The sequence below is a fragment of the Citrus sinensis genome, chromosome 3 (assembly GCF_022201045.2).
Source record: "Citrus sinensis cultivar Valencia sweet orange chromosome 3, DVS_A1.0, whole genome shotgun sequence".
Classification (NCBI taxonomy): Eukaryota; Viridiplantae; Streptophyta; class Magnoliopsida; order Sapindales; family Rutaceae; genus Citrus; species Citrus sinensis.
Window position 1 is genome coordinate 42,384,412 of NC_068558.1, and position 21,929 is coordinate 42,406,340.

The 21,929-nt window shown below is 36.8% G+C and overlaps 3 protein-coding genes across 8 annotated transcripts; 2 read left to right on the forward strand and 1 right to left on the reverse strand.

Annotated features, from left to right (window-relative positions):
• The first annotated feature begins 54 nt into the window (after positions 1-54).
• LOC102620365 (protein PHOSPHATE STARVATION RESPONSE 1) lies at positions 55-5,825 on the forward strand. Of its 5 annotated transcripts, none has more exons than XM_052437464.1 (9): positions 55-240; positions 1,752-1,810; positions 1,902-2,544; positions 2,633-2,831; positions 2,912-2,988; positions 3,159-3,198; positions 3,527-3,584; positions 4,396-4,465; positions 5,070-5,825. In XM_052437464.1, the coding sequence occupies exons 3-9, from the start codon at positions 1,909-1,911 to the stop codon at positions 5,409-5,411; spliced, it is 1,422 nt and encodes a 473-aa protein (XP_052293424.1). In that variant the 5' UTR covers positions 55-240; positions 1,752-1,810; positions 1,902-1,908; the 3' UTR covers positions 5,412-5,825. The 5 variants fall into 5 exon arrangements, with proteins under 5 accessions (XP_052293424.1, XP_052293422.1, XP_052293420.1 ...); XM_052437462.1 differs by having other exon boundaries at positions 60-240; positions 1,736-1,810; positions 2,621-2,831; XM_052437460.1 differs by having other exon boundaries at positions 60-240; positions 2,621-2,831.
• An 846-nt stretch (positions 5,826-6,671) lies between these two features.
• LOC102619893 (cellulose synthase A catalytic subunit 4 [UDP-forming]) lies at positions 6,672-11,471 on the forward strand. 2 transcript variants are annotated; one of them, XM_006479401.4, is made up of 12 exons: positions 6,672-6,815; positions 6,928-7,123; positions 7,266-7,387; positions 7,567-7,627; positions 7,733-7,886; positions 7,984-8,596; positions 8,687-8,824; positions 8,917-9,042; positions 9,143-9,355; positions 9,484-9,999; positions 10,089-10,439; positions 10,529-11,471. In XM_006479401.4, the coding sequence occupies exons 1-12, from the start codon at positions 6,735-6,737 to the stop codon at positions 11,108-11,110; spliced, it is 3,153 nt and encodes a 1,050-aa protein (XP_006479464.2). In that variant the 5' UTR covers positions 6,672-6,734; the 3' UTR covers positions 11,111-11,471. The 2 variants fall into 2 exon arrangements, with proteins under 2 accessions (XP_006479464.2, XP_006479463.2); XM_006479400.4 differs by having other exon boundaries at positions 6,676-6,815; positions 6,925-7,123.
• A 4,338-nt stretch (positions 11,472-15,809) lies between these two features.
• LOC102619600 (MDIS1-interacting receptor like kinase 2-like) lies at positions 15,810-20,083 on the reverse strand. The gene is made up of 2 exons (XM_052436924.1): positions 16,697-20,083; positions 15,810-16,365 (listed from the first exon to the last, which is right to left on the reverse strand). Exons 1-2 carry the CDS (start codon positions 20,001-20,003, stop codon positions 16,019-16,021), a joined length of 3,654 nt encoding a protein of 1,217 aa, XP_052292884.1. The 5' UTR covers positions 20,004-20,083; the 3' UTR covers positions 15,810-16,018.
• Positions 20,084-21,929: the final 1,846 nt, after the last annotated feature.

Below are 21,929 nucleotides of genomic sequence, written 5' to 3' on the forward strand. Positions count from 1 at the left end.
GCTTAACTCACACGCCCCTCGCATCGCGAGTGGACCCAAACCCAATCTTTGTACCTTTAACAACGCAGCGGCCCAAATAGCCAAAGAGAAAGAGAAACAGAAGAATGGGAGAAGAGCAAAGCGCACTTGGTTACCGTTCACTTATAATTTGTCGCCACCGCCGGTGACCGAATTTTATATCACCCTCCGGCGTCGTTTTGATTCGATTTCGGATTCCCGACGTATCTCTTAGCCTTTGAGGTAAGAACTCGGTACGCCCATTAGATAATTTTGTGTAAGAAATTTATGAGGTAAAATGTGGATTATTATTATTATTTTTTTGATACCCTGTTGAATTCTTTCTGTGATCCCTATTGGGTTCTTATTAATTCTGCTATCTATAAATTTTGTCGTATTGAATTTATGCTCTTTGCGTGCTGCGGCGTTTGGAAATTGTTTTTGCGTGGGGAGTTACTTGGATAATTTGTTTTGAATTCCTCCTTTTAGATTAATGGGTGCCGGTGGAAATTTAAATTTTGGAGCTTAATTTAGCTTACTTTTGTGATTCCTCATTTTGTGTATTGTTCGGGTTTGATAGTTGTTGAAGTATGCAGAACTGACGGGAAAATAAAAACTGTTTTAGTGGACTCTGTACCTAGTTGTGTTATGATTTAGCTTAGATATTACTTCTCTGACTGGCAGTGGCATTGATTTTGTTCATGATTGCAAAGCTTTGGTCTCCTCTGTTTGATGAGAATCCTGATTTCAGGGTGCCACGTGGTGTTTGAGAAGGCTATATTCTTGAAATGCCATTTAAATAATCATGTTTCCGATGTGTGGTCTTTATGATTTACAGTGACAGGAGGTGTTTGAGAATATTACTATGTTCTTGAAATGCTATTTATATAATCATGTTTATGACGTACAGTGCCACTATGATTTTATTGCTCCACGTGGTCTTTGGGAGTGCCATGTTCTTGAAATTCCATATAAATAATCTTGTTACCGATTAAGCACAATGATATTACATTTACTAGCTAAAGAACAAAAGTTGGGAATTATTCTGATATAAGGCCTCATTCAATGTTGCGGAGACATTTTGTCTTCTTTCGCTTCTCACTGATGGTAAAAACTTGGAGCCAAGTAGAAATTTCGAGAAAACATGCTGCACATACAGGTATAGCTTATTAAGGTAAGTGGGATGTTGGCCGCTACATAGATAATTGTTGGTATACATATAATCCTTGTGGCAGTATAACATTTGCAGTTCTTTCCAAGGACTAGCTGGTTTTTATTTTGAAAAAAGGGAAAAGAAATGGAGGAAGAAAAGAATAGACTTGGGAATCCTTTACAGATTGGAACTATGAAGAACGCTGCCCTGTGTATTTTCACGTTTGCCAGAACATATCTTTGCATTGGAAACGAACTTTATAATTATTGTGTGTTCGAAAAACAGGAGTTTAGGAACTGATTTCTAATTTGTGATTTCTGCCATTTTTATATGTTTTTTCATGTCTTGGAAACAGTATAAGCTTTTGGATTGGGTTGTGAATTGGCATCTCCTCTAGTGTATTATTATCGTTCTGAATTGACCTTGGACTTCAATATGTGCATCAGTGCATGTATGATCTCCCAAGTTGTTGTTGACTTTTTATCCACAAAAATGTTTTTCTATGGTGCTTTTCATTGTGGTAGCTTTTATTTGCATTTAGGATTGGTATTTTTAGTTTATTTATTTTATGCTAACATACACCAGTTAATGATATGTGAAGGATAGTTTGTGCTACATTGGAAGCCAGAGAGAAGGATAGTTTCAGGAGGCTTTTACTTAGTATGTATTGCCATATTGCCATGATTTGTGAAGCGCACAAATTAAGATACTGTTTGACTGAATAATTAATACTCTTTAATTTGAAATAAAGGACAATAATGGAGGCACGTCCTTTATCCATTCAGAGATCAAGTGCCAGACAGCTCAATAACTTGGGGGTTTCTGGACCTATGTCTTCATCGTTATCAGTCCTTCCAACCCCTCTGGAAGATACGTATTCCAAGTTGCCAAATTCTCAACAGGTTTATATGGAACAAGAACTCAGGACAAGGCCTCTGGCTCCTGCCCCTCATATACCTGCAAACAGTGGAGTAGTTGGTCACATATTCTCATCATCCTCTGGATTGTCAAGCGATCTTCAGTATTCATCTGCATCACCCCATGAGAAGCTTCCAAGGACCACCTCTTTCATTTCACAATCATCAACTCCAATTCCTCAGACTTCTCATTCGGGTTTACCTCAATCTTCAACATCAAGTCATTACACCAAAGAGAGCAGTTCTTCCTGGTGTCCAGAGTCACTGCCAGGTTATGTTGATTTTGCAGCAAACACCCCTGTGCAAAATAGTCAAATGGAAGGTAGTAGTTGCAGTGGTGCCATTGTTTCGGAGGAATTCAGTAAACGAAATGATTGGCATGAATGGGCAGACCAGCTAATTACCGATGATGATCCTTTGGGTTCTAGTTGGAATGAGATTCTTGCTGACACCAGTATGACTGAAATGGAACCAAAGGTGTGAGCTCTATCATTACATGTGATGATTAACATACCTTGCAAAATAATTACAATTTCTCATTTTGCTGCATCAGATGTCATACCAGGTTCCAAAAACACCTACAAGTATGCCGGCACATCGGACCCAAGTTCATCAGCAGCTTCCGGCTTCATCTACAGAAATTCGCACTGTTGTGACCCCCTCTGCCTCAGCAAATAATGCCCCAGCCAAGCCACGAATGCGTTGGACGCCAGAACTTCATGAGGCCTTTGTGGAGGCTGTAAACCAACTTGGTGGTAGTGAAAGTGTGTCTCTCACCTGGCCCCTCTCTCTCGAATTAAATCATAAGGCCTATCCTTCAATTGATTTGTCTTTCAACTTACAGGAGCTACTCCTAAGGGTGTGCTGAAACTCATGAAAGTTGAAGGCTTGACTATTTACCATGTGAAAAGCCACTTGCAGGTATGAACACTTCTTTTCTGGAGATTACTTTTCTGTAACAATTATTGGGTGCGCATATCTCCACATCTGTCTGTTTGGTGCATGGAAGCATGTGCATGTCATGTGTTTGTGCGCACACATCTATGTCTGGGTTACTCATTTGATAGGATATATTGTTTCTTGAACTGCAGAAGTATAGGACAGCTAGGTACAGGCCAGATTCATCAGAAGGTATGTAACAAAGACCTCCAAGTTCAACATTTCTTCTGCCCATTTTCTTTAATTTCATTTGGGTTCCAGCATTTGTTTCTATTTTAATCAGCTTCTTTGCTCTCTATACTGATATATTGGTCGTTGGAGCAGGAAAAATTTTGATTTCTCATTTCGATCCCAATACTCTTTTTTAGTGGAAAAATTGAGTCTTCTAAATTGGATATTTGTCCTTGGATATGTGATGTGTTTTCACTGAAATTTTTAATGATGTGAAGTATATGATACATGTGAGCAAAAGGTATATGTAAAATTTGTTACAGTAGTGCTGCCTTTTCTGTTGTTGCAGGGTCCTCTGAGAAAAGATTGACTCCTCTTGAAGAAATATCTTCTCTCGATTTGAAAACGTAAGTCATTTACTTACTATTTTACAGGTCTTTGATCATCTTTTCATATTCTGATTAGTTGTAGCCTTTGTTTTATTACATCATTTGACTTGTTTGGGGCATTTGTTTCAACATTTAATTATACACCAAGGGTTATCCACAAACTGGAAATGGCTTACCACAGCCTTCAAGTGGGTGGATATTTTATGTGGTCTTCTGGTTTCTAAAGCTCTTAAGGATCCAGAAAATGGGTATTCATAAGCTATATGAAATATGGTGAACCATAAGCGATAAGGATATGTATCAGTTTTTCGAGCGGTTTATGAGTTGATTTGGTGGGGAAGTTGTAGATATGTTTATGCTTGCCAGCTTTTCTTCCCCTGAGATTATTTGGCTTGTAAAGTGAGCTTACAGAAGACACCTGCATGATATTAAAAATTATTCTTCAAGAGTTGTAGAAATACAATTTCATTGCCCCCTGATGTTCCTTTGTGTGTGTTTGTATTAGTAGTTATGACATGACCTTTTCCCACTTGTTAGTAGAAGTGATAAGGCAAGTCAATCTGATATCCACTGTTGGTTAAGAATAGAGCCTGAAAAACTATTTAAAGTATCTGATTTAAAAATTGTGCCCAAGTGAAAATAGAGAACTGCAAAAAAAAGAAAAAGAAAAGGAATTTGGTTTTGTAGATTCTGATTAGGTTTACCTGGTCTACATTTCCAATGGTTCAAGCTTTACATCAAGGTTTTTTGGTTTTTGGTTTTGTTTTCTTTGTTATTTGTATCATGTTGGTTCCTTGTATTTGTAATTATATTGTGGTTTGGATAACAGGGGTATTGAGATCACTGAAGCACTTCGACTACAAATGGAAGTTCAAAAGCGGCTGCACGAACAGCTTGAGGTATAAATCCATTCTTCAGTAAAGAACCATATTTTAGTTTGATTTGTGGTTTTGGGGTTGAAATTAAATTGAAAAAGGTAGCACTCTGTATCATATATAATAGTCGAATTTCATATATTTCTATCATGTTAGTCTTCAAAGCTTGAACTCAGTTCATTCATAAACTAGTGGAGCCAAGCTCTAGTTCCATGAATGCCATTTGTTTGCACCTGTATATATATGGTGGAAATAGGATTGATCAGTGAAGCACTTTATAAATTTCCATTAGACTTCCATTAAGAAATTGGAAACTGCAAGATGGTCTTCCTTAGATTAGACTGAACTTTACCTCAACTGTCATCCAGCCTTGCTCTCTTATTGTGACATTTCTGGGTATTAATTTTATTCTTTCTCAGACTATAGTTCTGTAATGTGAAGAGATTAGTTTTTTCTTATTTTGTTGAAACTACTGTTTCTCACCCCCCCCACCCCCACCCCCCCCAACAAAAAGGTTATACCTATCTCAGCATTCTGGCTGGATCCTTCAGGTTTTTGTGCAGATACTTTTTAAAGCTGTATGCATACTATGTCATACATTATATATATATATTTCTCTGCACCACAGATACAAAGAAATTTGCAGTTGCGAATAGAAGAGCAAGGGAAGTACCTGCAAATGATGTTTGAGAAGCAAAAGTCTGGCATTGACATGCTGAAGGGATCTTCATCAAACCAGGAGAATTCCTCTACTTCCCTAACAAAAAGTGAATTAGAAGGTACACAGGTGGACCATGACAAGAAAGGACCTGACACAGCTAATGCCAACTCTACAAACGAGGAAAGTTCACAGCCAAAGGAGCTGGATGGGAAACAAAAGGCACCAGAAACAGAAGCTCCGGAGAATGCTGAGCTAAATGTTAGCGAGTTAAGTTCTCAACCTTCAAAGCGTCCAAGAACTGAGGAATAAATCATAGTAGCATCAAGCGACAAAGCATTAGGCAATGCTCATTTGAAGCAAAATTTTTACAGTAAGATGGAGTTAGCTAACTTATCTGATGCAGAGAGTTTTTTTGAAGTATGAAGTGCTCTCCTTTTTTCCGCCATGCTCATGTTGGCAAAATTTGCTTATGAACTCTTCAGTTTAGTTGATAAAACAAAGTGGATTGTTATAGCAGTCTTCGACCTCCTAATTGTGCTCTGTTTTGAGTGAGGATAAAAAGCTTGGGTAACAACAATGGGTCATAAAAATGCATGGAGAAATATGCAACTCCAATGCATTGATAAATCTTCAAGTGCTCTGTCATTGTAACTATCGTTCTCTGTAAATATATTTTAAATCTCTCCGATCTAATCGTAAAATTTCCCCTCATTTTTGTCGATACATTAATTGTTGGTCCTATCTGTAACACCAGGGAGTGCTTTGTAGTGGAACATGTAACCGCGACACCAAAGGTTCTTGTGATTTTGGTGCTTGACCAAATTCATGGGATATTCTATTCACTTATAGAGAGGTGCTCGATATCTGCAATGGGAATAAAGGAATATGACCTATACACCAACCCGCATGACCAACTTTAAGAAATAAGAAATGTTAGAAAACGAGCGAAGTTTATATAATTCAGTAAATAAAACATGGAAAAATTAGTTTAAGTTATGCTTTTGTTGTTGGTAGATTGTCATTTGATGATGTTAATCTTCCTCTTTCCATTAGTTATTTTGTCAATTTATAGATAGCAACATTAATCTGGTTATAATCTAGAAACAATTAAGCAGAATCAAGATATTTTCATTTTCGAAAAACGGTTTCTTACTTAAGTTAAAAGGCTCCATGTTTTTATATTAAGAAGTGATGTTAACTAGCTCATTAACTTAAGGGCACTTATGTGTATGCGTGTGTGTATTTTAAAATAAAAAAATAAAAAAAAGGGCTTGATGGAACGTGGTAGAGGTGGGGTTACGTAGCACATGCAGATGCAAGCAAAGGCAATTGGTACATTAGTTTTGTTTGCAGAGCTATACATTATCGAGACATAATGTTTATATACGCTTTCGCTGCCATGCCTTTGTGTCTAAGCATTTGGCATTTTGAAGCAAACTATTTGTCTCTCAAATATCTCCTCCTACCTATCGCCTGGCTTGCTGCTGCTTTGACGTCTCTTAGACTCAAACCTACGACTTCTCAACTCACAGTTTGGTAGACACACAAGTTCCATCTTATAATAATACCCAGTTGGTTTCACAATTCCCTCCATCTATCTCGCTTTCTTAATTTCTCTTGTCCTTGTTCGCCATGGCCTCCAACCCCATGGGCAGCTTCGTTGCTGGTTCTCACTCCCGGAATGAGCTCCATGTCATGCATGCCAATGAAGAGGTACATATTATATGTATACACATTCTTCTTCTTCTTCTTCTTCTTCTTCATCTTTAACTGTGTTATTTCCATTTTCTATATATATAATGTGATATGTCATATATGGCAGCAGCGGCCTCCAACTCGCCAGAGTGGATCAAAGTTATGTCGAGTTTGCGGCGACGAGATTGGACTTAAAGAAAATGGGGAGCTGTTTGTGGCGTGTCACGAATGCGGCTTCCCCGTTTGCAGGCCTTGTTATGACTATGAAAGGAGTGAAGGGAGCCAGTGCTGCCCTGGCTGCAACACTCGTTATAAGCGTCACAAAGGTACGTTATTAGCTTTGCATGCATGCCCTTAATTTCTTTGCAAAAAGAATAAAAAAATAACAAATAAAAAAATTGATTTTTTCCCCCTCAGATGTATGAAGCTTGTAATTATTATAAAGGTTTCATTTGTTTCTGCATGCAGGCTGTGCTAGAGTTGCTGGAGATGAAGAAGATAACTTTGATGATGATTTTGAGGATGAGTTCAAGAATCATTATGATAACCAAGATCATGATCAGCATCATCACGTTACTACTACTCGCTCGGTATTATATACCAATTAAACACCAATTTTGAATGCTTCATTTTGTGCTTTAATCCTAAACAAATGTTAAGTACGAGAAAATTAAGCTGTGTTTAACCAACCATACGTAACGTTAAAATGATTAAAACTCCAATGCAATAACTAAATAGAGAGTATGGATCATGGTGGTGAATTTTGCAGGAAATTGGAGACAATAATCAGAACCAATTTCTCAATGGCCCTGGTTCCTTTGCAGGAAGCGGTATGCATATATACGCGCAGTGTTCTTCCTTTGAATGTCCTACATTTGTGCTTCTTTTACACACACACACATATATATATATATAAAATCTATTTGCTTCTGCAGTTGCTGGTAAGGATTTTGAAGGTGATAAAGAGGGTTACAGCAGTGCAGAATGGCAAGAGAGAGTTGAAAAATGGAAAATTAGGCAAGAAAAGAGAGGTTTGGTGACTAAAGATGATGGAGGCAATGATCAAGGAGATGGAGATGATGACTTCCTGTAAGAGTCTGAATATAGTTTCCTCATCTATATGTACATCTCTTGTCCTCTTTTAGATCATCAAAATATCATAAATTGACACATTTTCCTTTTGCAGCATGGCTGAAGCTCGACAACCGCTGTGGCGAAAAGTCCCCATTCCCTCCAGCAAAATCAATCCTTATCGCATAGTCATTATTCTCCGCTTGTTCATTCTGGCCTTCTTCCTTCGTTTTCGTATCTTAACACCAGCATACGATGCATTTCCTCTATGGATTATTTCTGTAATTTGTGAAGTCTGGTTTGCTTTCTCTTGGATACTTGATCAATTCCCCAAATGGTTTCCCATCACTCGTGAAACTTACCTTGATCGCCTGTCGATAAGGTTTGAGCGCGAGGGAGAGCCTAATCGTCTTGCCCCAGTTGATGTTTTTGTGAGTACGGTTGATCCTCTGAAGGAACCACCCATAATTACAGCAAACACTGTTCTGTCTATCTTGTCAATGGATTATCCGGTTGATAAGGTGAGCTGCTATGTTTCTGATGATGGTGCTTCGATGCTGCTGTTTGATGCACTATCAGAAACTGCTGAGTTTGCGAGGAGGTGGGTGCCTTTTTGTAAGAAGTATAGCATTGAGCCAAGGGCTCCTGAATTTTACTTCTCTCAGAAGATTGATTACTTGAAAGACAAGGTTCAGCCTACTTTTGTTAAGGACCGCAGAGCCATGAAAGTAAGTTTGCAAGCCGGTGCACATGTTATCTATCTCATTGTCTCATTTTATATGGGACTAATGGGATTATGCATTTCTGTTGTGTTGTAGAGAGAGTATGAAGAATTCAAAGTGAGGATTAATGCATTGGTGTCAAAGGCTCAAAAGAAACCAGAAGAAGGATGGGTGATGCAGGACGGCACGCCATGGCCTGGGAACAACACTCGCGATCATCCTGGAATGATTCAGGTTTCCCGAGATTATGTCCTTAATAAATTTTTCATTGTTCTTATCAAACAAGTTGATTTCAGGTTTTAACCGAAAGTTCTCGCTTTGTGCAGGTATATTTGGGAAGTGAGGGTGCACTTGATGTAGAAGGCAAGGAGCTGCCACGTCTTGTGTACGTTTCCCGCGAGAAAAGACCTGGCTATAGTCACCACAAGAAAGCTGGTGCCATGAATGCTCTGGTAATAGCTTTTTTTTTCCCCTGAATTATAATTCAATTATTGTTTTACATTTCGGTGACATATCCGTTCTGATCTGTTTTCTTTGATTTTCTGCATGCAGGTTCGAGTCTCTGCAGTGCTCACCAATGCACCCTTCATCTTGAATTTGGATTGTGATCACTACCTAAACAACAGCAAGGCTGTAAGAGAAGCAATGTGCTTTTTAATGGACCCTCAGCTAGGGAAAAAGCTCTGCTATGTCCAGTTTCCACAGAGATTTGATGGTATTGATCGTCACGACAGATATGCTAATCGGAACATTGTGTTCTTTGATGTAAGTCCTGCTAATCTGATGAACATTTTTGGTTTCAAGCAGATTAACATTAAATTTTTTAATGGAGTTGTAACTTTCTTAATTGGGTGACTAATGATATTTCCGTTTTTTTATTTTTTATGTTATAGATAAACATGTTAGGCCTAGATGGGATCCAAGGGCCAGTTTATGTCGGCACAGGATGTGTCTTCAACAGGCAGGCATTGTATGGCTATGATCCACCAGTTTCCGAAAAGAGGCCTAAAATGACCTGCGATTGCTGGCCTTCATGGTGCTGTTGCTGCTGTGGTGGTTCTAGGAAGTCAAAATCTAAGAAGAAGGGGGACAAGCGTGGCTTCTTTAGCGGCTTATATACAAAGAAGAAGAAAATGATGGGGAAGAACTACGTGAGGAAAGGATCGGCACCTGTCTTTGATCTCGAAGAGATTGAAGAAGGGCTTGAAGGATATGATGAGTTAGAGAAATCATCACTTATGTCCCAGAAAAACTTCGAGAAACGGTTTGGACAGTCACCAGTTTTTATTGCTTCAACTCTCAAGGAAGATGGTGGCCTCCCTGAAGGGACTAACAGCACATCACTTATTAAAGAAGCCATTCATGTCATAAGTTGTGGCTATGAAGAGAAAACTGAATGGGGCAAAGAGGTAAGAGATTTTAGGAAGCTCTTTTTCCTCTCTTTTCAAATTATGTTGAACGTATGCAATAAAATTTTATGAATTTGTTCTATTTGCAGATTGGATGGATTTATGGTTCAATTACAGAAGATATTTTGACTGGGTTTAAGATGCATTGTAGAGGATGGAAATCCGTGTACTGCGTGCCAAAGAGACCAGCATTCAAGGGATCAGCTCCTATAAATCTATCAGATAGACTGCACCAAGTTCTGAGATGGGCTCTTGGCTCTGTTGAAATTTTCCTTAGTCGTCACTGCCCATTATGGTATGGCTATGGTGGAAAGCTGAAATGGCTAGAGAGGCTTGCATACACCAACACCATTGTTTATCCTTTCACTTCCATTCCTTTACTTGCCTATTGTACTCTTCCTGCTATCTGCCTTTTGACTGGAAAATTCATCATCCCCACTGTAAGTAGAATCTAAATGGTTTATCAAATTATTTCTACATTTGTATGTCTTGCTGAAAATTTTTCCAACCAAATTTTTGTTCTCTGCAGCTGAACAACCTTGCTAGTATATGGTTCTTGGCACTTTTCCTCTCCATCATTGTAACGGGAGTGCTTGAGCTTCGATGGAGTGGTGTTAGCATTGAGGATTGGTGGAGAAATGAGCAATTCTGGGTTATTGGAGGTGTCTCTGCACATCTTTTTGCAGTCTTCCAAGGCCTTCTCAAAGTCTTGGCAGGAGTCGATACCAACTTCACTGTAACATCAAAATCAGCAGAAGACGAGGAGTTTGGTGAACTCTATCTCTTCAAGTGGACTACGCTTCTTATCCCACCGACCACTCTTATAATCTTGAACATGGTGGGAGTTGTGGCTGGAGTTTCTGATGCAATTAACAATGGCTATGGCTCATGGGGTCCTCTATTCGGAAAGCTATTTTTCGCCTTCTGGGTCATTGTTCATCTCTATCCTTTCCTCAAAGGTTTGATGGGAAGACAGAACAGGACTCCTACTATTGTTGTCCTCTGGTCAGTACTTCTGGCATCAATTTTCTCGCTGCTTTGGGTTCGAATTGATCCTTTCTTGCCAAAACAAAAAGGTCCACTTCTGAAACAATGTGGAGTGGAATGCTAATTTTGCCTTTGGGGTGCTATCCTCTCTCTGTTCAGCTGTATGCTGCTTTTGCTTGGATGTTTCTGCTAAATGTTTTGAAGTTTCTAATGAGATTGATTAGTGCATATAGGTTATAGTCCTTGCGTTGTATTGGTTATGTGTGAGAAAGGTGCCACTGGCAGTCTGGCATCATGCACACTTGAAAGACATAAAAACATTTTTCTGTAGTTTGAGGAACAATTGATCAAATTGAGATCAGGTCCAATTCAGTGTATATCTCACCCCCTTGTATGGGCATCTGAGCTCCAATTTACTATACAAAATGATGAACGAAAGCTCTTCATATATTATTTTCAGCTGCTTGAGCCCATTTAATGTTATACTATATCAATTGGTATTCAGAAGGGTTGGTGAGCAAGTTTCATTAAGAAACTTTCAATATCATGTAGTTGTAAAGATGTTGCAATAGTCGAAGCCCAACAACCAAATAGATGTTATTTGCTTTGGGCAACAACACGCCATGATTTTGTTATTAGGTTTTGTAACCCAAATTACATCTACTTATTTAAGAGAGCTAAGACTTATAAACTAGTTTAGGAATTTACTCACTAGCAATGTGGGATATTATATACTTCCCCCCTTAAGGATGGGATATTACATATTTTGACTACATTTGTCTTAAGCGATTATAATAAGTGTTCAATATTATATCGTATCAAATTGTAATTGATATATGATTTCAAATTGCTTTAAGGTTTGAAAGACTTAAGTGCTCATTATTTAAAGATCTTAGTGCTTCAATAAATAGTTATTATATATTATGTAGATATAGGATAACGTTATGCATGAGTTTACTTACCGAGTTGATAGCTCATCCCTCATCTTTACCATTTTGCAGATCGAGATTATAGATGGATGGTTTTGTTGGCGGCTTCGATATATTGTTTTGCTAGACTCTTTGGATAAGTGAGTTTCCATGTAGATAATAAGTGAATTTTCTAAAATTCGGTCATGAAATGGACATCAAGCTCTTAGGGAAATTATCATTTCATCACTTCTGTTTTGCCTTATATTCATCCAACCACCACAAAATTCTAACATGTTCTATGCACTACCTTTCTTTTTAAATTTGTATCAATTAGCCATTTTTACACTAACATCGTTAAATAATTTAAACAAAATGATAATTTTATCCCTAAATAAATTAAAATACCATTTTATTTTATAAAAACTTTGAAAAATAAAAAAATTACAATTATAAAAATACCCCTAAATAAATCCAAAATTAGAATTTTTATTTTTTAATAAAATTCATTTTAATAAAAAATTATAATTATACAAATAATTACAAAATCTTGGGATTTAAATTTTGGGATTTATTTTTTAGTAAATAAATTCATTTATTTAAATAAAATTTTGGAAAATTATAGTTTTTTAATAAATAAATTCAGTTATTTTTATTAAAATTTTGCAAAATTATGATTTTTAATAAAAATAATTATTAAAATCTTACAAAATCTAAATTTAATAAAAATTAGATGAGCACCTCTATTTGGGATTTATTTTTATTAAATTTAGGGGTATTTTCATAATTATAATTTTTTTTTCAAAGCTTTTATAAGATAAAATATTTTTTTAATTTATTTGGGGGTAAAATGATCATTTCATTTAAGTTATTTAACATTGTTAATGTAAAAGTGGCTAATTGATATAATTTTTTTTAAAAAAAGGTGGTGCAGATAATATATTAGAATTTTGTGATGGTTAGATGAATATAAGGCAAAATAAAAGTGGTGCAGTGATAATTTCTCTTTATTTTATTGTTTTTAAGCTTTAAGGAATGTTTCATAATGTCTCTGTTCCCAACAACCTCAAGGAGCCAGGGTATTATAGATGGTATCAAAGCAAAGGCTCTAAGATTTTGTAAACTCTTTATCATTGATAGTCATTAGTAGAAAATAAAATACTTGTCTGCCTATTGAGGTTAAAGTTAGGTTTGAGGCCTATAACCTCGTATTTTGCTAATTAGTCGTCTTTGATGATCTAGAGTGAAGCTTGTTTAGACAAGAGTGTTAGTAACTAAGAATTTATAGAGAATTGTGCCGAAGAGGGTTGTTTTGAAATTCGTAGAAATTCATACACATTGATTTTGAGTTTAGATTTTTTTTTTTTATATTAAACAAGACATCTAAAATAATGTTTTGAAACTTGTTTCAATGAAATTGGACATGAATGCAATTTGTCATGATTTTTAAATTGAAGTCTGAAATTCTGGGAATTTCTGTTTCTAACTAAAAACATGAATTTTGAGACTTTTTCATTATATCTAGAGTTCTTAAAAAATTATGAAATTTGGAATAATTATTTGTCTATATTTCTAGTATGTTTATGACAATTTTCATGATTTTATGATAAAAAATAAATTATTTTATATTTTTAAAGCAAATATATTCAAACAGAAAACCTTTTAATAGATTTGATGAGGTCTGGGATGAGAATTATTTTCAATAGTTTTGGGAAGAATCGAGCTACAAAAATTTTAATTTTCTTAAAAAAATCTTATGATCTCTCTGTAAAATCTTAGATTGTTCTATTAAGGAAATACCTTATTAAAAATTGAAGACTAAGGTATGTATGTTCTGTTATGGAACTGATCCTATGATTTTTTAGGTTCAGTTATTGAGGCATTTATTATTTGATCATTGGAACGAGACTCAAGTTGTTTATTATTGGAGTTATATATTTAGATATTAATCCTACCATTCTAGCCAAGGATTTCGAAGTAGGCATGCGGGATCAATGACTTTATTGTGATGTTTGCAAAAACGTGATTCTTTGATGAGTTTTAGAATTCAAAAGTTTATGGAGACTTTCGATTGATAATGTATTATTTCACCTTACGTGCATTTATGTTTTGAAGTTTTTATCAAAAGCTTTTTATTGTCAAAGTAGACATTAAAATGTTTGTTTGAAAAACTGTTTATTGAAAATGACTATGATTCAATTTTCACGAATTTGTATCACGCTTTTGAAAAGATGCATGAACTTTCATTTTCAAAAAAAAAAAAAAAAAAAAGGGTGTGTGATCTCTGTTAAGTTAATGAATTCGTGCAAGCAGGGCTGATTATGAGGTGATTGACGAAAAACTTTTCTTAAAGGATTAATGGGGGGTTTGTAAGGTCGTGGGAATATGTATTTAGGTATGTACGAACGGATTGTTTAAGCAGGATTTTGAGCTTTGTTCTAAGATTGTCTATTGATTAACTCGATTGCTGAGTTTTGAGCTTTGTTATAAATTCAATGACGATTCCTTTAATCTTATAAATGATCAATAATGACTTTCGAGGACGAAATTCTTTTAAGATGAGAGGAGGAGAGTTGTAACAACTTTGATACTTTGAATTGTGGAAATTTAATTGACTTCTGCCCTCAATCGAGGCTTTGTTTTCCCTTCTGTAAAATGATATAAAAAAAATTGGTAATTGAGCCTGGAAGCAAGAATAAGTCGGTGCTGTCATGTCTTTTACATGATTCTCTATGCGGCCTTATGCTGCTTTTTCTTGGATGTTTCTCCTAAATGTTTCCAAGTTTTTAATTGAAGGGATTGATTAGTGTATGTAGGTTATATAAATCCTTGCGTTCTTATGACTATGAATGAAAAATGTGCCACTGGCAGTGAAAGATCCATTAAATATTTTGTACACTTGAAAGATATAAAATAAGAACCATTTTCTGCAATTTGAAGAACAATGAATCATATCGAGATGAAGTCAATTCAATTTATAGCTCCTCTCTTTTCTAAGGCCTGAACTCCAATTTACTGAACAAGATGAAGGGCGAAAGATCTCCATATTTTTCAGGTGCAGGCTTAAGCTCACCTAAATCCATGGTATATATTACAATTATCTTTCAGAAATTCAAAAGGACTTTTAAACCTTGTTTAGTATCAATGTGTAAAAGTTACAATTATTGTAGAAAAAAATTTGTAATTATGAAATAAAAATTAATAGTATATCGTAAATATAGTTTTTAAATAATAATCTAGACAAAAGTAATAAAAATATAATAATTTTTTTATTATATAAGTATAAAATCAAATCAACTAAGCTTTTAAATTATAGTAACTAATGTTTATCAAACATTTTAATACTGTTAGTTACAGTTATTCAACTTCAATTTCAAATAATATTTTAGAATATGTTTTATTAATAGACCATAATTATCCTGTTGTACCCACTTAAAACGAAATAACAAGAAAATCATTTTAAACAATATCACATTTGATACTTGAGGCTAAAGAAATCCAAGCTCTAGATCTGCATCCTTGTGGGGAAAGAAGAGAGAGTTAATATGAACATTCAATTTAACATAATACTATTTCTTTTCGCATTTGGTCACATCAGCATGAGCTGTTCCCTCAGTCCCACCAGCAGCAGCCTTGAATGGTGTATGGTTAGGAACCATGTTGAGAAATTAAGTGGCTTCCCTATTTTAAAAATAAAAATAAAAATTATCGAGGAGCCAAATACTCACACTGATTCAAAGTCAACTTCTGACCAGTCAAAAAAAAAAAAAAAAAGGAAAGAAAGAAAAGGTCATAAATATAGGCAAGTTCTTAGTGCTCGCCATGGTTTTAATCATATTGAATAATGAGATTGACTTGGAATCCTTTTTGGAATGCCCCTGCTAAAGGAAAAACGCTTATGCAGCACATGCTGAATACTTTCAAAATTTCGTAGTTGAGTTTTTCTACCAAGCAAAGAATAAGTTTTCTGCTTATGTACATGAATAGTGGTAATGAATAACTTTAAGTAAAAAGCCAAGGATTTTACACATCTAGGGCATTAAAAACCAATATTCCTATTGTACAGGCATTATGGAAACACAAGAGTTGACGAAAGCCTGCTTGTCCAAAATCACAATCGTGTTCTACTTTTGAAGGCTTCTGAGTTTGCTAATTCTCATTGTGTCAAGTGGCTCCGGCAGGTAAGCCTGGGTTTTTGCTGATAATTCTTGTGCCACAAAACGCATACTAGGTCGTGTGTCTGGAGTGGTACTTGTGCATGCTAAGGCTACGTTGATCGTGAGCACCACTGCTTCTGCTAATTGGCCTGTCGGAGGTGGAAGACGCTGGTCTAGCACATCCTTGAGAAACAATTCCCCTGATAGCGAAGTTATGAGTTCTCCTGGGTGCCTTCCCATCATAACCTCCAGTGCTACCACCCCAAAACTAAAAACATCACATTTATCTGTGACCCGCATTGTGACTGCCAGCTCTGCACATTAAAAGAAATTTAGAAATCCAATCAAATTAACAAAATGTTTCATCAACAGGGGCACTCACTAGCTTCTAACTATTTAAATCAACAAAATCTCCCCGGATAACAGCATGAGACAACACCATTACATGAAGAAAACCTATTGTCCAGGAAATTGTTCCTGGAAATGTATGCACAAAATCATACCCTTTTGTACAGGCCATGTGTACTTTAAATATATCAAATGAATTAAGATAATGTTAACTTTGTCTAATAAGAGCTATTTTTTTTTATATAAAGTGCTTTCAGAGACTATAACAAAAATGCAGTAAGGAAATTGTTAGCTTACCAGGAGCCATGTAGCCATAGGACCCAACAACTGACGTCCAGTTGGAGGAATCTGGATTCAACAGTCTTGCAGTGCCAAAATCTGAGAGCCGTGGTACAAACTCTGACTCGAGCAAGATGTTATTCAAAGATATGTCCCGGTGCACAATAGGTGGAGAGCAGTCGTGGTGCAAATAAGCAACAGCATGAGCCACTCCTTGCACAATCTTCAACCTTGCAGCCCAGTCCAACGCTTCTTCCCCTTCCAACCCATACAAAACTTTTGCCAGACTACCTCTCTCAACATATTCATAAACCAAGTACATACATCCTCCCCTGGAACAAAATCCATTTAGCTTGATAATATTTCTGTGCCTAATATCTGTCAACATGCGTATTTCATTCTCAAAACTGTGGCGATTCATCAAGGGAATATCACTGGAGTCTGACATATGAAGCTTTTTAACTGCAACAACTTGACTTGTTGGTAGTACCGCCTTGTAAACGCTTCCAAATCCTCCTTTACCGATGCAGTACTTCTCGTTAAAATCCTCTGTGGCCTTCGCAATATCCCCAAAAGTGAACTTTCCTTCTCTCTCCCATATCAATGACTCAGAAGCATTACTCTTTTTACTACTTTTTGTCTCCTCATCAAGGAGTTTGATTTTGCTACGATATATGAAAACTACAGCAACAATTGTTGCAAGAAGTAATAGGCCACATACAGGGACAATGACACCAATAAGAACCTTCCTTTTATTGTTTGTGGATTTACCAGAAGATTGTATACGACTGCAAGGATCTAACCCTGCTGCGTCTCCACACAAACCTGAGTTCCCGACAAAAGCTTCTGCAGATGCGTTCTGAAATACGCTGCCGCTTGGAATTGGACCTGTTAACTCGTTATCTGAGAAGTCCACTGAACGTAGACTAATCATGCTGGATAATGATGCTGGAATTCTCCCTGACAGCTGGTTACGCGACAAATTGAGAATCTCCAGTGATGTAAGCTTTCCCAGCTCTTGAGGGATTGTTCCAGAGAGTAAATTGCTGCTGAGATCCAACATGTACTGCAATACGAACAAATTGCCAAGCTTCGATGGTATTTCTCCTGATAAATCATTGTGGCTCAGGTTCAAGCTCAATAATTTATCAAATCTCCCAAGCTCTTGAGGGACATCTCCTGTCAATTTGTTATTTGACAAATCCAGATATGCGAGCTCAGTTAAATTGCTTATACTCTTAGGGATCTCTCCTGTCAAGTGGTTGTTGCTCAAATTGAGACTGAACAACTTGACTAATTTTCCTAGATCAGTAGGAATTTTCCCTGTGAGTTCATTTGAGTCTAGGCTTAGAACGCCCAAGCGGGTCAAATTCCCAAGCTCAGCAGGGATGCCTCCAGAAATTCTATTTCTGTCTAACTGCAGATTACTGAGATTTCTGCATTCTCCCCAGTCAGGTGAAATTTCACCAACAAACTGATTGCCGCTTAGTCTGATGAAATCAAGTCTTGGATGAACTCCAAATGCCTTCGTAATATTGCCAGTGAATTGGTTCCCATCAAAACGAACTCTGTTCAGATTCGAACAATTCCGCAAGCAAGCTGGTAATGACCCTGTAAAGTTGTTGCCATTCACCGTCAATTCTTCAAGAGCGAAACCACTGCACAATTCATGTGGCAGTTCTCCAGAGAAGCTGTTGTTAGAAAAGCTAACATTTATCAAGGAAGGACTGAACTTTCCAAAATCGCCAGGAATGCTGCCAGAGAAGTTATTAGTGAACACAGAGAATTTGTTTAGCTTAACAAGGCGAGAAATGTTCTCCGGCAATTCTCCGTGCAGTTGGTTTGTATTGACATCAAAAGCTACCAATGAAGCCATACTTCCAATCTCAGGTGGAATTGTACCACTGAGATTATTGGAGAAAAGTTGCAAGCTCAGAAGGTTCGTCAGATTCCACAATGTTGGGGGAATTGTACCCGAAAGCTGGTTTCCAGAAAGGTCTAAATTTTCAAGACTAGTCAACTTTTCTATCTCTGAAGGAATAGGACCAGAGAAGTTGTTCCTATACAGGAAAAGGTACTGGAGCTTTGTCAGTAGGCCAATTTCTGGTGGAATGTTCCCCATGAAGGAATTGTTTTGAATTTGCAATGACTCCAATTCAGTCCAATTACCAATGAGATTAGCTGAGATCTCACCAGAGAGAAAATTGTCAGACAAGCCCAAATCATTTAATTTGGATAGATTTGACAGTGACAAAGGCAACCCCCCACTGAGTTGATTCACAGCTAAAGCCAAGTATGAAAGGTTTGTACAGAGGCCAAGCTCAGGAGGTATGGTGTAATTTAAGGCGTTCATTCGAAGATCAAGATGTTGAAGGTTTTTGAGTTGGCCTAAGGAAGACGGAATCTGCCCTGTAAACGAATTGTTAAACAATTCAACCAGCTGAAGGTTAGACATCGAACCTATATCCCCAGGAATTGGACCGCTAAACTTGTTGGTTGCTAGACGGAGGTCTATGAGATTGGAGAGCTTGGAAACATTTGGTGACAATTTTCCTTGGAATTGATTTTCGGTGAGGTTGAGGTACTCAAGCTTGCCCAGATTGGTGAACAGCCTCTCTGGTATTAGGCCACTCAACTTGTTCAGTGACAAGTCGAGATAAGTCAAGTTCCGGCAAGTTAATATGAATGAAGGAAATTCCAAGGTCAATTCATTGAGGTAAAGGCCAAGGTGTGTCAATGAAGGCATGCTTGAAAATTTGGACCAGTCAGGAGTTTCTAAGAAGTTCCCACCGAGGTCTAAGTAGCGTACCTTTCGAAGACTGCTAAGTTGAAAAGGGATGGCACCATTGAGATTGTTGTCATACACACTGAGATACTGAAGCTCCGACAAGTCTCCCATCTCGGAAGGTATGCTACCTTCAAAAAGGTTGCTGGTCAAGTCTAGGAAAGTCAGGTTGGAGAGGGTGCCAATGGCAGGCGGTATTGGTCCAGAGATGTTGTTGTGGCTGAGGTCTAAGCTTGTGAGAGTTGCAAATTCGGTGAAGTTGAATGCTGTGAGAGTTGCATTGATGTCTGCACGGGAAACGTTTATTTCAGAAACTGCTCCAGAGGAATCGCAAACAATGGAAGTCCAGTTGCAGAGGTTGTTGAGGTTGTTGCGTGACCATGAAGAAAGAGGGGACGGCGACGGCGAAAATCCGAAGCTGGTCTTCCATCTGATGAGAGCTTCTGCTTGAGTTCTGGGGGAAGATGAAATCTGCAGTGGAAGTAAAACGAGCAGAAGAACGTGAAACAGAACAAGAGAGAGCCTTCTGGTTTGCGTCATTTTGGTTATTTGACTTTCTAAATGCTACGTCGATCTAGGGGGTTGGTACTCCTCTTATAGCCCACAGAGAGAGGGAGGGAGAGGCTTGTAAAACGTGAGCACCAAAGTCCCAAAAAGGCAAAAAATAATAATAATAATAATAAACCGTGTCTTGCTTTCTTCGTTTTGCAACTTCCTTCCAATCAAGTTGGTTCAAATAATTATTTTTACCTTATGACCAATAAGCCTTCACCAAACTTTTTTAACACTTCAGTTGACTTGCAACTTCAAACACGTGTGAATATGGCATGTTGGCCTTCGGTTTTTCCTTCTGTAGAACGATACAAAGACTCGGCAATTGAACCTGGAAGCAAGAATAACCTAATTTTTTTCCCAAAAAAAAAAAAAAACTGCAGCAAGAAATTGGAACTTCGAAGCAATTTTTCCAGTCATCACAGAATTCCACAAATTACTTTCCGAATTATGGTAGTTGGCAAGTTGACTTTGACTATTCACAACCTTTAGTATTATTACTTTGAAAAATGTTTGGTATAACTGTTCCGTAAAAATTATTATCTTTATGCTAGCAGTACAGAAAATTCAAATCGAATTTCAGGTAAAGGGTATACTTTAACTTCGAAGATAAACAGAGAAAACTGACCAGTAAGTGAAAAGGCAAAATGTGATCATGTTTGATTTAGATACGTTTTTAAATACACAAGTCCACTTTACTTTGTCTTAATCATTAAATTAAATTATTCAGTTTGATTAACTGGATTGGATATTAAAAAAAAAATAATACACACACATGCACACACACAATGCAATGGGAGATTAATTATGAAGCAAAATTTAGCACTTAACATTTTTATAATGAAACGCATCAAGCACCCTTCTCAGTGGGATTTTATTTGTCCAACAAATTCCGTTTAGAAAATATCGGATTACATTTATATGATACAAAATACAGTGAATGCTAAAATCCATCCCATTTACTACCCTCCAAAATTAGTGCTCCAGTTCTTACCCGCTATAATATTGTTGATCCCCATTTTAACCAACCAATGAAACTACGAAATCAAAGTCCAACGTTGGAAAACTATGAAATTTCTTTATGAATAGGACTTGTGTGGCCTCAAAAAAAGTATGATGAGTGAATTGACAGATACCAACTTGGTTTTTTTTTAATACTGATTAATCATCATATTACTGCATTACACAGATATTTACAACTATTATTATAGTAGATATATTACACTGATATTTATAACTGCTATTATAGCAGATATATTACACTGATATTTACAATCAGAAATACATGATTGGGACTTATATTATTACATTGAATTCTGTGAAGTACATGCCCAGATAAATAATCCCTTACAGAAGAGGGATGTCCATACTCCACTCGTATTGCACGAGGGAGAGAAAATTTTTGAAATATTAAACAAATAAGCACGTTAGCCCCCACAAATGCTTTTGTGGGGGCTTGAACCGCTGCCCTCACAAGCAACCACTCCGACCAAGGCCGAAGTGGCATACCAACTTGGTTTTGATCGCATATAGGAAGGCTGACATTCAACTATAAGAAAACAAATAAGAGGAAATTTCAAAATCTAATTGGAGAAATTTGTACCCTGGCAGCATTCATTGGGTTGCCCATTGAACTTGCACGACAGATCCCTTTCTCCCATAAACTCACATCACAGATGAAAGTTACCAAGAACAAGAACTCTGAGAAAGTATCCGGGTGTCACAACACAAAGTCTATAGTTCATAAATTCTTTCGCCATATCCTATGAGAATGCCTGGAAACTTATGTTCAAAAAAAAAAAAAAAACCTTGAAATTATTAAATAATTATGTTCTCGATCTAGATTAACTTTTCAGAAACATTCTCACAAACATTGACAAAGCGTGATTCCAGAACAAGCCCTTCTATGATAAC